The 14,058-nt window shown below is 39.4% G+C and overlaps 1 protein-coding gene across 5 annotated transcripts in view; it reads left to right on the top strand.

The window, feature by feature from the left end:
* The window catches only part of rptor (regulatory associated protein of MTOR, complex 1), a 101,426-nt gene that overhangs the window by 52,249 nt on the left and 35,119 nt on the right, over window positions 1-14,058 (top strand). For all 5 annotated transcript variants that reach the window (XR_007481358.1, XM_049720104.2, XM_049720101.2 and 2 more), the window contains exons 14-21: window positions 1,304-1,414; window positions 3,169-3,243; window positions 3,395-3,460; window positions 5,077-5,268; window positions 7,470-7,610; window positions 7,832-7,952; window positions 9,049-9,189; window positions 10,533-10,688. Coding sequence is in view for 4 of the 5 variants with exons in the window: in XM_049720104.2 (XP_049576061.1) it covers window positions 1,304-1,414; window positions 3,169-3,243; window positions 3,395-3,460; window positions 5,077-5,268; window positions 7,470-7,610; window positions 7,832-7,952; window positions 9,049-9,189; window positions 10,533-10,688 (1,003 nt within the window). In the remaining variant the exon portion in view is untranslated. The remainder of the gene's footprint in view (window positions 1-1,303; window positions 1,415-3,168; window positions 3,244-3,394; window positions 3,461-5,076; window positions 5,269-7,469; window positions 7,611-7,831; window positions 7,953-9,048; window positions 9,190-10,532; window positions 10,689-14,058) is intronic.

The raw sequence follows: 14,058 nt of genomic DNA, 5'->3' as shown, positions 1-14,058 counted from the left end.
AACTTCAAGTTGTAAAATATGCAGCTGAAAACAGTAATCGAGCAGCAGAAAGAAAGTTTGGAGAACCATGATGTACCAATGGATTACTATTTCAAGTGACGTCAGTAGCGCGGCGCGCCGGTTGTTTACATACAAACGTGCCCACACAAGGACTACCATCATTAGCGGTGATCATTTCTAAGTGACACGGAGGACAAAGAGTGTGAAGGAATTAAGGATTTGGAGTGACATAGAAGGTTTGAAAAACTATTATGGCTTTTACGCACGCCCGGTCTCTACTGAGTCGGGGGCCGACGCTCGGCCGAGTGGCTGTCCGCTGAACGGTGCGCGGGGCTCGGACATGGCCATTACGCACGCCCGGTCCTATGCCATGGAGCTCTCGTGTCTGGAAGTCCACGCCGCCACACGCTTGGAAGTTTGTTTTGTTTAATAAAGAGCCGTATACCAAACCCACGTCTATCCTTGTACTTTGTTAACGCTACAATATAGTTATATACTAGATCTGTGGAATAAAGACGAGGCTGACGTCAGGGCGCACGCGCGGCGATGTTGACAAAGGACGAGGAATTTGACCGATGGATTTAATGGATTTAAAGTGCACGGATGGTTTGATAATATTATTGGCTTATATTATAGTTATTTGAAATATAGTTTATCTATCGTTATATGAGCCTGTGGAATATTTTGAAGTGCAAGCGCCCTCAGTCGCGCGCACCCATTGTTGACAAAGAACGATCGATGGATTTAATGAATTGGAGTGACACCGATGGTTTTATAAACATGTTATTCATGTAATAGTTGTCCTTAATCACTCTATATGTTACGTCAGGCCCGTTCTCAGCTCTTTGTTTGAGTTTGTCACGTTAGCATACCTATCGTTTAGCCTGTTGTTGCTATTTAATGAATTGGAGTGACACTGATGGTTTTATAAACATGTTATTCATGTAATAGTTGTCCTTAATCACTCTATATGTTACGTCAGGCCCGTTCTCAGCTCTTTGTTTGTGTTTGTCACGTTAGCATACCTATCGTTTAGCCTGTTGTTGCTATCGTTTAGCCTGTTGTTGCTCGTTCATGACTGTTTTTGGTGTGGGATTTTGTCGAATAAATTGCCCCCAAAATGCGACTTATACTCCGGAGCGACTTATATATGTTTTTTTTCACTTTTTGGGGCATTTTATGGCTGGTGCGACTTATACTCCGGAGCGACTTATAGTCCGGAAAATACGGTATTACAACAAATCCTATGTCTATGCTTTTTCAGCGAACACAAAGCTATGAGTGAGTGTTTTTGTGTTTCTAGGCCCTGTCTGTTGGAATCTTCCCATATGTGTTGAAGCTGCTACAAAGCTCAGCCAGAGAGCTGCGGCCACTTCTGGTTTTCATCTGGGCTAAAATCCTCGCCGTGGACAGTGTAAGTGTTTGTATGTGTGAGTCTGTGATGGAATTTACATCTGTATTGATCCCTGTCTTGTCAGCCAGTATGTTTTGGGGGTTTGTTCTCATCTTGTGAACCAATTTGTGGAGTCTGCATCTACATCTAGGTTCAACATACCAAATTTAGACTTTGATGCTATACCAGCATAAAATGCTCCGTAATGAGTACTACACCTGATCCAGCCGTCACTGAACTCTGTAATTTGTAGCCTTCGAATACGACCTGTAAACATACTTTCCAAGTACATTAATCACACTTTGCCTGGAGGACTTGCGCACAACACACTGAGCACTGCTGCCCTTCTGACACAGAGTTGCATCACTGCATTTTTTCCCCCCATATACCGATACTTTAAAATGATTGTATTGAATCATTTTTAATAGCTAAAAAAATTAATTTGGTTTTGGATTTTTGCAACCTTATTGTCCAGATATTGTTCTTCTTGCAAATCTTACATCCAATGGTAACTAACAGAGTACACATTTCTTGAATGATCCAAATGAATTAGAGGTCAACCGTTTTTAATGGCGTGCTTACTTTTGTACCATTCCATTGATAATTTTGCTTTATGTTTAGGATTGTTTTCTTGTTAGAAGGTGAATCTCCATCCCAGTCTCAGGTCTTTTGCAGACTCCAACAGTTATGTTTTGTTGTTGTTGTTTTTTTCAAAATATTCTTGTATTCGGCTCGATTCAACTTCCCATCAACTTTAAATACCTTCCTGTTTTTTTAAGGGTCATATGAAGTATTATTTTAGCACCAAACACCAAAATGTTATCATTTTGGTTCTATACTGAGACCCTATTTATTATCATCAGCCATTTAGGTCAAGGATCATTCAAAAATCAAACGGGAACTTATTTAGTCAGTTGACTGCAATGAGAGAAAAGGGGGTGACTAATGTTGCACATTATGCTTTTCTATTTTGTTCATTCGGATAAAAAAAGAGTTAAAAATTGATCAATTGTGTTCTACTTTACTATTGTGTGACACTTGTTGATTCTTCAGAGAAAGTCCGATTGTATATCTTGTGTATGTTTGAAGTTTGAAATGTGGCAAAAGGTTGAAGGGGGCTAGTACTTTACCATGGTGCTGTCAGGAGCACTTGCAAATATGAGTTGCTGACAGCTTAAATAGTATATTGTTTTAAAGTTGGCAATAAAATGTTTGCCTGCTCTTGGCTATTTGCCTTGTTTTTTTGCGAAATGTGGCTAATTTGGAGACCAAACAGACTTGATGTCCTCTGTGAAAATGTCACTCCTATCGTGACTGAAAGCTGTATTTATTATGGTCAAATATTGCTCCTTTGACTGTCAGTACAGTGGTACAAGTTGGTTATTCATTGAACTGGACCTTCATTGTGATCCCCGGTGCAATTTTGTTCTCAGTAGGCAGCACGCAATGCTGCATGCCCAATAAACCAGCTTTTGTGCACAACACAGCTGCCAAAGTACATCATCCCTTCCTCCTGTCTTTTTGCGTAATGCCAGCGGTAGCCACTAAGCTTGTCCAGCTTGTGAATAACCTACTGTCGAAGAAATATCGGATAGCTTCATGTCTGATATTTTCATAATTACAAATTGTCATTAATTTAAATGGTCCCTTCTGATTTGTGGACCACACTGAATTGCCCTTGACCTAGAAAGTACTTGCATATGGAGTTGAGTTGAATGTGGGAAAAACATTCAAAAGGTTAAATCTGTTCCATCCTGATTTCTCCACCTTTGTAGTCCTGTCAAGCTGACCTGGTCAAAGACAACGGTCACAAGTACTTCCTTTCTGTGTTGGCTGACAGCTACATGCCAGTGAGTATTTTTGTTATTGCTATTATGAAAGTGCAATTGTGGGCAATCGTGAATAATTCTTGACTCACCACCACTGAAAGTCAGCATATTTCCTCAAAACATCTTGCAAATATCAATATGTTGTATATATATGTATCTTTTTACTTTCTAGGCTGAACATCGGACCATGGCTGTCTTCATATTGGCTGTTATTGTGAACAGCTATAGCACAGGACAGGTATGAATACATACAGGTCTGTCACAAATCATTATAGAATTAATTATCCTATCGACTATTCAATCGATTATTTAATTGCCACCCCACGCCCCTGCACACACTTGTCAAGATACCTTTTTTTCTGTAAAATGGTCAGTGCAAGACGATTGGCCCACGTAAAATCGTGATGTGGCGTACTGTGATGAAGATTCAGTCTGTTCAGTTAAGTGACTTAAAACACCAATTTAAAGCTGTACGGTTGTCATTAAAGATGTAACCAACATCAGAGAATATACTGCATGACCCATTGTTTATTTTTTGTAGGAAATCAAATTGATATTACTTTACAAATAGCCATTATGAATGCAATGTGTTTCTGAACATTGTCTCATCATCTTTTAACTCCTAAATATACATTGACAAGAGCCAAGTTATTAGCCAGTTAGCCAGTATTTATTGTTAGAAATGAACCAACAAAGTAGACAATGCCGAGATGATGTAGTTCTTCCTTTCCACAGCACTCAAAGATCCACATACGAGGTTACAAATACCCATCATTAAACCTATTTGCCATCCATCTTCTTCTTTCTGCAGTTGTTTTTCTGTCTAATTGGAATGTTATTTCACTCGTTCATCTCCCTAATTACTTGTTCTTTCATCAACTTGTAAAACTTGTCTTTGAGAACTTCCCCTATAAATGTGACAAATCAGAGAATGCGAGCACATGCTAAGAAGCACCAATTTGTCTTCATATCCCTGTGTATTCAATGCCCTTACCTCTCTCCTGGGCCTGTAAATAATAGATGATCTCCAGCATAACAGCAAGACTCTCTGCCTGCTTCATAGCTCCATTATTCATTTTTCTTACATTCAACAACTGTGCTCACAACCACAGTGTCGCCATTGCCAACATGTCACTGATAACTTCCAGGGTTCAGCGGTGATGCATCACAATAGAACAACACACGAATAGTATTAAACATATGAAAGGTGGGTTAAGTGTGAGAAACCTGGTGGAAAGAATGCACACCCCTTTCATGGATGTGTTGTCATGTTTTTACCATTTTGAGCTGATTTGTTTTTAAGGAGAAAATCATGAAGCGTCTGAACAGGAAATTGTAATTTTTTAACAGGAAAAGCAAATAGAAGGATGACTGATGACTTGAATGAAATAAATGAATTAAAACTTCTAACAGATACCATAAAAGGGTTGCAGAAGATGCTGTGTATTTTTCGCGAAGCCATTTAATCCACCTTGTGAGCGACATTTGTTGTTTTTGCAAAAACGACAAGGAAACAGACGTGACACGCTATAAAGTTTTTTTTAGTGTTATGGGGGAGGGTGATGTTTTCATCTAACTTCAGATGACCTTACATTTCCAAGCACCAATTAGCTTTTGTTCACCTAAAAAAGAGGGTCCATTTGGTTCAAGTGGATAAGTGCTCTTGGTACAAAGCTCCTAAACCTTTGGCGTGCGAGGCAGTGTGAGGTTGTAGGTTGGCAGTGAGTTAACGACTAATGAGTGGAAAGAGTCCAAGCTTAGAATTGTGTGTGCTATTTATGAGTCTCCCAGCCAGTGAATGTCTTACACTATACTCACCCTGTATCCTTTCTCCTACCTTTCTCCTCTCATCAGGAGGCCTGTCTGCAGGGTAACCTAATCGCAAATTGCCTGGAGCAACTTTCAGACCCCCACCCACTGCTTCGCCAATGGGTAGCCATATGCCTGGGTCGCATCTGGCAGAACTTTGACCCGGCCCGCTGGTGTGGAGTTCGTGATAGTGCACACGAGAAGCTCTACATCTTGTTGTCTGATCCAATCCCTGAGGTGAGAGGTTGACTCTGCTACGCTCACACAAAACAGTATCAGAAGTTGGAAAATAGAAATTTGACAATATTAGGACTTGAAGTAGTTTTTATTTCAGGTTCATCACAAGTAAACCAAATCAACCAAATCATCTAGTTGACATGTTGACTTTACCACCCTTGACTTTACCACACTAATGAATTAATTTGAGATCTATCAATTACCAGTCAGATGTTTTGGCAAAAGCACTGGCGCTTAATCATCAGGTGGTGGACTTGAGCGGCAAATGAGCGACGCTGCATCGAGCATCTGGCAATGTTGCACAAATAATGTGAATGCTAGCCGTGTTACTTGCAAGTCTGTCCTCAAATATATACATTATATATAAAAACAGACACATTTGCCATGCAAGCCCATCTGAAAAGACATTTGCTGACAAGCAGCCTTAAATCCTCAATGTCACCCATCAGGAAATCCACCACACTTTTGACAGTTACAGTGAAAAAACAGATAATATATTGCAGTGGTCGATGAATACCTTTTTTTTAAATAAAAATTAATGACTAGTGTTGCCAAAGAAAGCAACGAGTGTCTCTCAACCGGTAGCCTTCATCCCACAGACATAACTCACACACTTCCTCCCACTCCCCCCTTCCTTGACTTTGTCATTCAATCACAAATCACAGATGCCTTCAGAGTCTCACAGATAGTTGGATCTTAATCAAACTTTTGCAATAATCCACATAACACAACTGCAGATTTGCTACAATACATTTGTAGTCAATATGGGATAATTAATTATCAATTTAATTAGATAATTAACTAATTATCAATTACTTAGTTATTTCGTTAATGATGGTGGAAATATACTGCCAGGAGTACAATCAACCGCCACGAGGGGCACCGCATCGTTTTTCTCTTTATAGTTTTAAGAAGGTTTAAACAAACGAAAATCTGAAAAAGGTTCTGAGATCAAAAGTCACACTTTCTCACAAGTCACTTGCAGAACATAATCAGATTTGGATCACAAAATGAAACAGGAATGCAATCTCTCAAGAATCTTCTCAAAATTGCTTACGCATGCGGGTTCTCAATTTTTAAGGGTTGATCAATGCATTAAGTCCAATGCATGACTTCTGCTGGTTGGGGGGGTTGGAATGTTTGTGCCCAGGATGGGAGGGTGACTCCCAATCCGGGGTCGCACTGTGATTGCAGTGAAATCTGAAGGCAATTATCGCTACACATTACAATAAAGCATACCTTCTCACTGTTTTTTTAATTACTGCACATGGGTCATTTTCATATAATTTGATCAATAACAGTACGGACATCGCCCAAAATTTCATTTTGAAAAACAATTTATATTATGAAAGTTATCATTTAAAAGGTAATAATTGTTTCTAAGAAAAACAGTCTTAATCAGTAAACCTAGTGTTGGAAATGCCCAGAATGTCCATTTTCAAGGTCCTATAATTTGTCAAAAACATCCAACATCTTGAACGGACAGATTTCTCATGAATACATAATACAGTATGCAAATATGCTTGGCTCTTATTGGATCACTGTTCACCTCAAATTGAATGTGGAAAACAGCTTTCCTCTGATTGGTAGTTGGCAGCATCTGTGTCTTTAGCTGCCATCTTGGGAAGTCACCAAGCGATTTCACGCGGCAGAAATCTGAGGGCTCGGGGTTAGTTCTACACACATGCACCAAACAACTTGCATGCAACCGCTTGTCCCCACGGGAGTTGCGGGTGTGCTGAAGCCCATCCCAGCAAAACAAAAAACAAAAAAATTATAAGGAAGTTGTAGCGCTTGGCTTGAGTAGACTCTCCAAGTATGAAATTAAAAAGTTTTTCTTCAACTAATCAAAATAGGATGTCATTTTGTCTTGCGTCCATGTTGTTGCAGAATGTCATTTAAAAAAAGAAAACATCTTTGGGCTAAATCATAACTTAAAAGGTTCATTCATTAAAAGTGGCAGCCATAAATATTATCATCCAACATTTTTTATAGTGATATCTTGGAAATCCTATGATAACAAGCTGTAAAGCTGTATCTTGTCCCAATAAGTATTTTGTTTTTCAGTGCCTTGAGCGCAACCATTGCATAACAAGGCTTTGGCCTTGATGTTTGAAATGTTAACACAGCCAATTATAAAGGCATGGAAGCAAGGTTAATCAAAAGGAGTGTGAGTTGAAACAGTAATTGTGTCGCTCTAGGTGAGGTGTGCTGCTGTCTTTGCTCTCGGTACATTTGTGGGAAACTCCGCTGAGAGGACGGACCACTCCACCACCATTGACCACAATGTGGCCATGATGCTTGCCCAGCTCATCAACGATGGCAGCCCTGTAGTCCGCAAGGTCAATCCTCACACACACAACACACACACACTTGCGCATACATGCGTGCACCAGTGCTACACATGCCTGACTTAAAAAAAATATTAACAGAGTATATTTTGAATACAAATGTATTTGACCCTGAAATACTATAATCCAGTACTGTATATTCAAATCCCCAAATACTGTTCGCAGTATAAACAGTGTTTGTTGGTTTATTGTATTTTTGTATTTGTTTGCAGGAGTTGGTGGTAGCATTGAGTCACCTGGTAGTTCAATATGAAAGCAACTTTTGTACCGTTGCTCTTCAGTTCATAGAGGAGGAGAAAAATTATACTGTGCCGTCGCCAGCCAACACTTCAGGTACCCTCACCTAAAACGCCATTCAAGTCGCATTTGACACATTCACGCAGTGGACCCTTGGCATACTCACTGATTTTGTTTCCATTCTTTTTAAATATCTTTTTGTTTGTTTTTTGAGAGCTAATTCCCTTTTTTAAATCCTAGTGGAGATTAATCCCCTGTTTTCTGTGAATTTTTCATTATTATTATTGTTGTTGTTGTCATCATTGTTGTCATTGATATTATTCTTATTGGTATAAAACTGAGTTCCTGGATATTTGAATTATGTCCAACATTTTATGATACATATCTGCAGGCTCAGCGAGAACTTAAATCAGATAAGTGTACAAAATATCCATCCTAAAAGCATAGCGTACCTGTTCATGCCATGACAACTTATGATGACTGTCATCACTCACATAAATAGTCCTCTTCTAAAAGGCATCTACAAAGGAAGAAGCTCTTGTACTATGAGCCTCTTTTCCAGAGAACAGAACACCTACAAATATCAGTACATATCATTCAATGCATGTTTACTCCCCTCATGAACGAAGATGCTTTTCTCACGTTATTTAGCCACTACTTTTAATGTTTTGGTAGGAGAGTACAATACCAACCAACAAAGCAAAATTACTTATCTAAGATAATTGCACACTCTTCTATTACCCATGCCATCAGGTCTATTGTCAGTGATTTTCACGTGAAAATTCTGCCAGCAAATGTCCTGTACATCATTTCTTGTCAGAGACCATTTGGGGTTTATTTTATTTCTATTATTAATTAGATAGCCCACAAAATGTTCATAGCTGAGATTGACTGGAAATTTTTCTTATAAATCTTTTGAAGAGGGTTTGGTTTGCTTCAGTTTGGATGCGACAAGTCATTTTCTAGGGATTTTGCATCGGCGGATTAGCAGATACTATGTCTATAGATGTCACTGCAAATTAGCACTCACTGCAAAGGTTAATGGATTATGGAATTTAAAGGGATCCAAATGTTCACACTCGGTTGTTGTCGTATGTTTTTTCTATTATAAACTGAACTGAAATGTTGGTTGACAATAAACAGAAGAAAAGTTCTTCCATGTATTTTTTTATTCACTTTTATTTCCTTCCAGAGCCTGGTAACTTAACTCCTGTGAGGGACAGTCCAGCCATCCCACGTCTCCGATCTGTCAACTCCTACACTAACATTCGTGCAGTCACCACTGCCCGTAACCTGAACAAAAGCCTACAGAACCTGAACCTCAATGAAGAAGGTAGGAGTGACAGATTGTCGGCAGGAAAATAAAAATCACCTTCTAGAAAGAGAGCTATTGCGGTTGTTGGAGGCTTTTAAATTAATCTGGTGTTAGATGAAGATTTACAAGATTAGATTGGAAACCACTACCTGTGAACTGTGCGGCGTTCTTGCTAACCAGTCATTCACCCGTGCCGCCTCGCATATATGCAATGATAAAGAACTTCTCTGAGAAACTTTCAGTTCCTAATTCATCTAATTGGTTTACAATCCTTTAATCGTTAATAAAAGCACTAAATGTTACATCTTCCAACATGAATAACAACAACTTGCATCATTAAGATGTATTGCAAAATAATTTGCTCACTTGGTACTTTTGTAAATTTATGGCCACGTTTGAAGATTCATGTGTGTGGTAACAAAGAAGAATAAGATCTAAGCTCCAGCTGCACCTATGGATCCCATAGTAGTAGGTTTTGGTGCATGAGGTCCTGAGCCTGTGATTTGTGTTTCTGCTGAGGGATTCAAGCAGCTAAAGCTAATGTGCGCGTCCTCTGTGTATTGCTGTCGGATGGAGGCTTTCATAAATCCACAGTGGCGCAATCAGCAATGCCTTCTGTTGACACAAGTTCACATTCGTTTTCACAGTAGTCATTCCAGTATGCAGCGGTATTTATTATAAACAAGCACAGAGCGAAGAGTTCTTTCATTCATTTCCAATGACCGTACCTACATTTCAATGTTTGGCGGTATATGGGCGCTAAGTTATTTCACTTTTATGAGTCAGACAAAAGTTAAGGGAAAGGTTGCTGCAGAAAATGATTGAGACTGGCATAAATTTAGTGACATTTTAGTTTCTTATTCTAACAATTTTTGAACAGTCATGGTATGATTAATTGTATTAAAAAATACTGTCTTAAATTGAGGTAGAGGCTGTGATCTTTTGCACACATGCAAATGACACGCCCCTCACGTTAAAGTAAATATAATAAAAAAAATTAAAATGTTTTTATATACTACCTTGTTGATATCTAAACAGCCATCATCGCATGACGCTTAAAGGTATCCATCCTGGAATTTATAGACGGCTATCTCACATGATCAGCAGCAAGTGCCGCAATCCATCTGGGATGTATTAACATAACCATACTCCTCAAATCAACACCCTCGCATTGCCTTCATGTTCTAAACCCTTGCTGTCACGGTTTCACTCCATTCCGTAAGGATGACTGTTTTTAGTCTTGACAAAAAATGGCCGCACAATTTGAAATTTATCTCTGTAATGCTTAAGCCTTGGAGACATTGAGAGTTGTTTTCTTGCGTATCCGTGAATAATGTTTCTGTATTATACACATCATCCAGGTGGACCGGCAGCTTTTTCACCGGGAAACCTGAGCACAAGTAGTAGCGCCAGCAGCACCCTGGGAAGCCCCGACAATGACGAGTACATTCTCTCCTTCGAGACCATCGACAAAATGCGACGGGTGTCTTCTTATTCTTCACTCAATTCCCTCATAGGTAACTGCTTTGCAACTTACGAGTCACAATTGTGCTAAAACCATTTGGTAATCACCAACCCCTGAATGCACGATGATCATTATTTGCAAAGAAGCGTAAGACAAAATGGAAGCCCCTCCTATATCCTAACACATTTATAAATTATAGCAAGCTAACTTTCCACATCTTTATGCTTAGTGAACAAAGGGTGTGATTAAATGCCCAAAGCACTGTTTGGTAATGACTGAAATGAAATTAACTACATTAATCTTTTAGTATTGATTCTACACATATTTTATTAAGAAGCCCTTTGGTTACTGCGACAAAGCACGAGGTTGCTCGTAAAATCAGCGAAACACCTCACCCAAGGGAAGTGACCAAGGGAGAATCTCCCCTTCCGAGACAACAATGAGTGCTGTGAAAAGGACAGAGCAGCAGAGAAGACAACAGGGTCAACCCTGTGAGCCACCTGAGATTCTTTAAGTGCTTTCCCAGGCACGGCGTGAAGTCAAGGCAACACTCTTTCCCCTGCTCTCAGGTGGTTAAAAAGGTTGTTACCCAAACTCAGCTCAGCCTCCATACGTTGCTAATATACTCAAAGAATGTAATTACTTTCCGAGCCTATCGTGTGTATCTGGATAGATATGAGGCGAGGTCGGGTAGGGTTGCAATCTGCGTGCTTATCTGGGCATGTGCTGTGTCTGACAATAGCTCCTGCATGCTTGTGCTCGCAGTTGTGTTTTACTGTTTAACAGCTGAAAAGTGCATCAGCGTTTGTTGGCGGTCTTTTCTCCTAAATGCAATGGCATAACAGTAAGTATACTGGGGGACTAATATACCGGGGTTGCAGAGTGGGGGAACACTACATTATTTTTGCTTAATGGCATTTTGAAGGACTGTGCAGTACTCTTGTACTTTACAGTGCACTCATTGTACAGATACTGCCGTAGAAATCAAATACCTTTTCAAAGCAACCTATTCAGCTTACCGTATTTTCCGCACTATAAGGCGCACCTAAAAAAAACTCCAATTTTCTCAAAAGCCAACAGTGCACCTTATAATCAGGTGTGCCTTATATATGGACCAATATTGAGCCACTACAGCAGGCGTGTCCAAAGTCCGGCCCGCGGGCCAAATGTATATATCTTATATATGGACACAAAGTTTTAAAATGGGCCATTTATTGAAGGTGCGCCTTATAATCCAGTGCGCCATATATATGGATAAAGTTTTAAAATGGGCCATTTATTGAAGGTGCGCTTTATAATCCGCTGCACCTTATAGTGCGGAAAATACAGTATATTAAGCTCATTTTAAACTATAAATGAGTCTCCTGGTCATCTAACAGTAGCCTCCAAAACACTGTCTTGTTTTTTTTTCTTCATTGTGGCAGAAAATATCTTGATTTGTTTCTCTTTTTTTCTGTTGTCGTTATTTTTCCGGGTTTGGTCTCACCGTTTAACACTTGTAAACAAAGCTTAAAATATATAGAGACCTAAAAAGCCTTGTGTGTTATTCTTTGGCCGTTTAAAGCAAATCGAAACCATACTTCAACACAACAAGCAGGATAACAAACTTCCAGGAGTTGGAGCAAAGTTTTAGTCGCGATTTATTGATTTCGTTTTCAAGCATTCAGTGTTTTTCTGTGCCTGCTTACTATAATTTGCCTCTACAAATGTAGTAATAACAGTAGCGTGATGCAATTGAATGGTGACATGGACACTATCAGTTTATAGATAGTGATGATATGTTTTGATTTTTACGTTAATCTTTCAATCATTGCCAAGAATCAGCAAGTAGCAAATTCAAAGGTTGCTAGGAAATAATAAACGCAAACACCAAATTCTATAATCCCATAAAATGAATTAAGATTCTTCATCTGGCAGCCGTAAATGTCAGTCAGTAATGTCTACTATAGATCGGGCTAGCGTGGTTACCCTTCACACCTAAGGCCAATAATGTCAAGTCTGTTGTGACTGCATAGAAAAATGGGATTAGGTCAGTGTTTCTCCTGGGACAACATTGTTTCTGAGAAAACAGAAATCCCATCATGATTTTTTAGTCTGATACACAGGCTTAACTCAGACATTTTCCGTTGAGATGGCATTTTCTTTGACACTTCACCTCCTAATGCGTCATTGTATTTAAGATGCTCCTCCATTTAAAGAGCACCATAGATATTATTTAATGCTGCTTACACTGCTTACAGCTCTTCTACCATGTAGATGAATTTATTTATGCTTTCAGATGTTATGATGCTTTTTATGCCCCAAGCAAGCACCAAAAATTGCTATGCAAGTATTTTATGTGCCATATGTCAGACATGGAGAGGCTATAAAAAAAAAAAGCCACGCTGTGGTTCATTGAGCCAAAAGTTAATATCTTCACAACAGAACATCTATTACACTCAGCACAAGTCTTCATGGCATGAGTCCATTCAAGCCAAGGCGATTAATAATATCCAACCTCGTGCGGACTAATAGAGAATGCATAGTTGTAATGCGTGAGCACCTGTTACGTGGCATGTCTTTTAAATAGGACTAAAGCTGTACTTCGCATTAATCAACTGTCATGTTTCTTTTCTACAACCACAGTCCTTTCTACTTACTCTCATCAGCATTTCACTTAGCCAAGAGCTGCGGAATAAAGCATGTGTAGTTTTGTTTACAGGGTAAAAAGAAAAAGACGCTAAAAAGAAGCAAGTTCAGATATCTGGATCTCTTTGTTGGGAGTATGGACACAAATTCAGGGTGGGTGTGATGGGAAACAAATTCAAGGTTGGTTTGATTGTCTCCTTGTAGCAACAGAGTGGACAGGAAACTGTGTTATGCTGACACCAAGATTTGATGTTAAACAAAATAGCTTAAGAGCAGCAATGTGGGATAGGTATACAGTTGGCACAAGAGCAGGAACAAGCCCAATGAGATTGTTGTTGACACGGAGAGAAGAAAATCAGAAGCTACTGTAAACTTCCACAAGTGAAAGAAACAAAGTTAATAGAAAATAAGCATGTAGGAACGATTGAGAAATGTTAAAAGGTAGGTGAAAGAACCCAGGTCACTTTTCTGCATAGGCGATACGGACAGGTTGGGATCATTTGTATTCATAATTACGACAGAGCAATGAATCTCCAGTGGATGAGAAGGTGCAGCCTTGTGTGTGTGTGTTGGGAGGGGTATTTGTGTGTTTTGATTGATGGTGTACATTACCTAACACTGGAGGTCATATTGCCTCTACCACATTAACACATTCAATAACTCCAGCAGTAGAAAATAGGGCTTGCAATACGATTGTAATGACATGACTGTGGATTACTGTGTGGCTGTTAGCTGCTGTGGTAATGAACTTGGATAGGAGTGATGTGTGGTCACACTGGAGAGAGTCTGTGGGC

Source organism: Syngnathus scovelli, chromosome 5 (genome assembly GCF_024217435.2).
Source record: "Syngnathus scovelli strain Florida chromosome 5, RoL_Ssco_1.2, whole genome shotgun sequence".
In the NCBI taxonomy this organism is placed as follows: Eukaryota; Metazoa; Chordata; class Actinopteri; order Syngnathiformes; family Syngnathidae; genus Syngnathus; species Syngnathus scovelli.
This window is presented reverse-complemented; position numbering and strand designations above follow the sequence as displayed.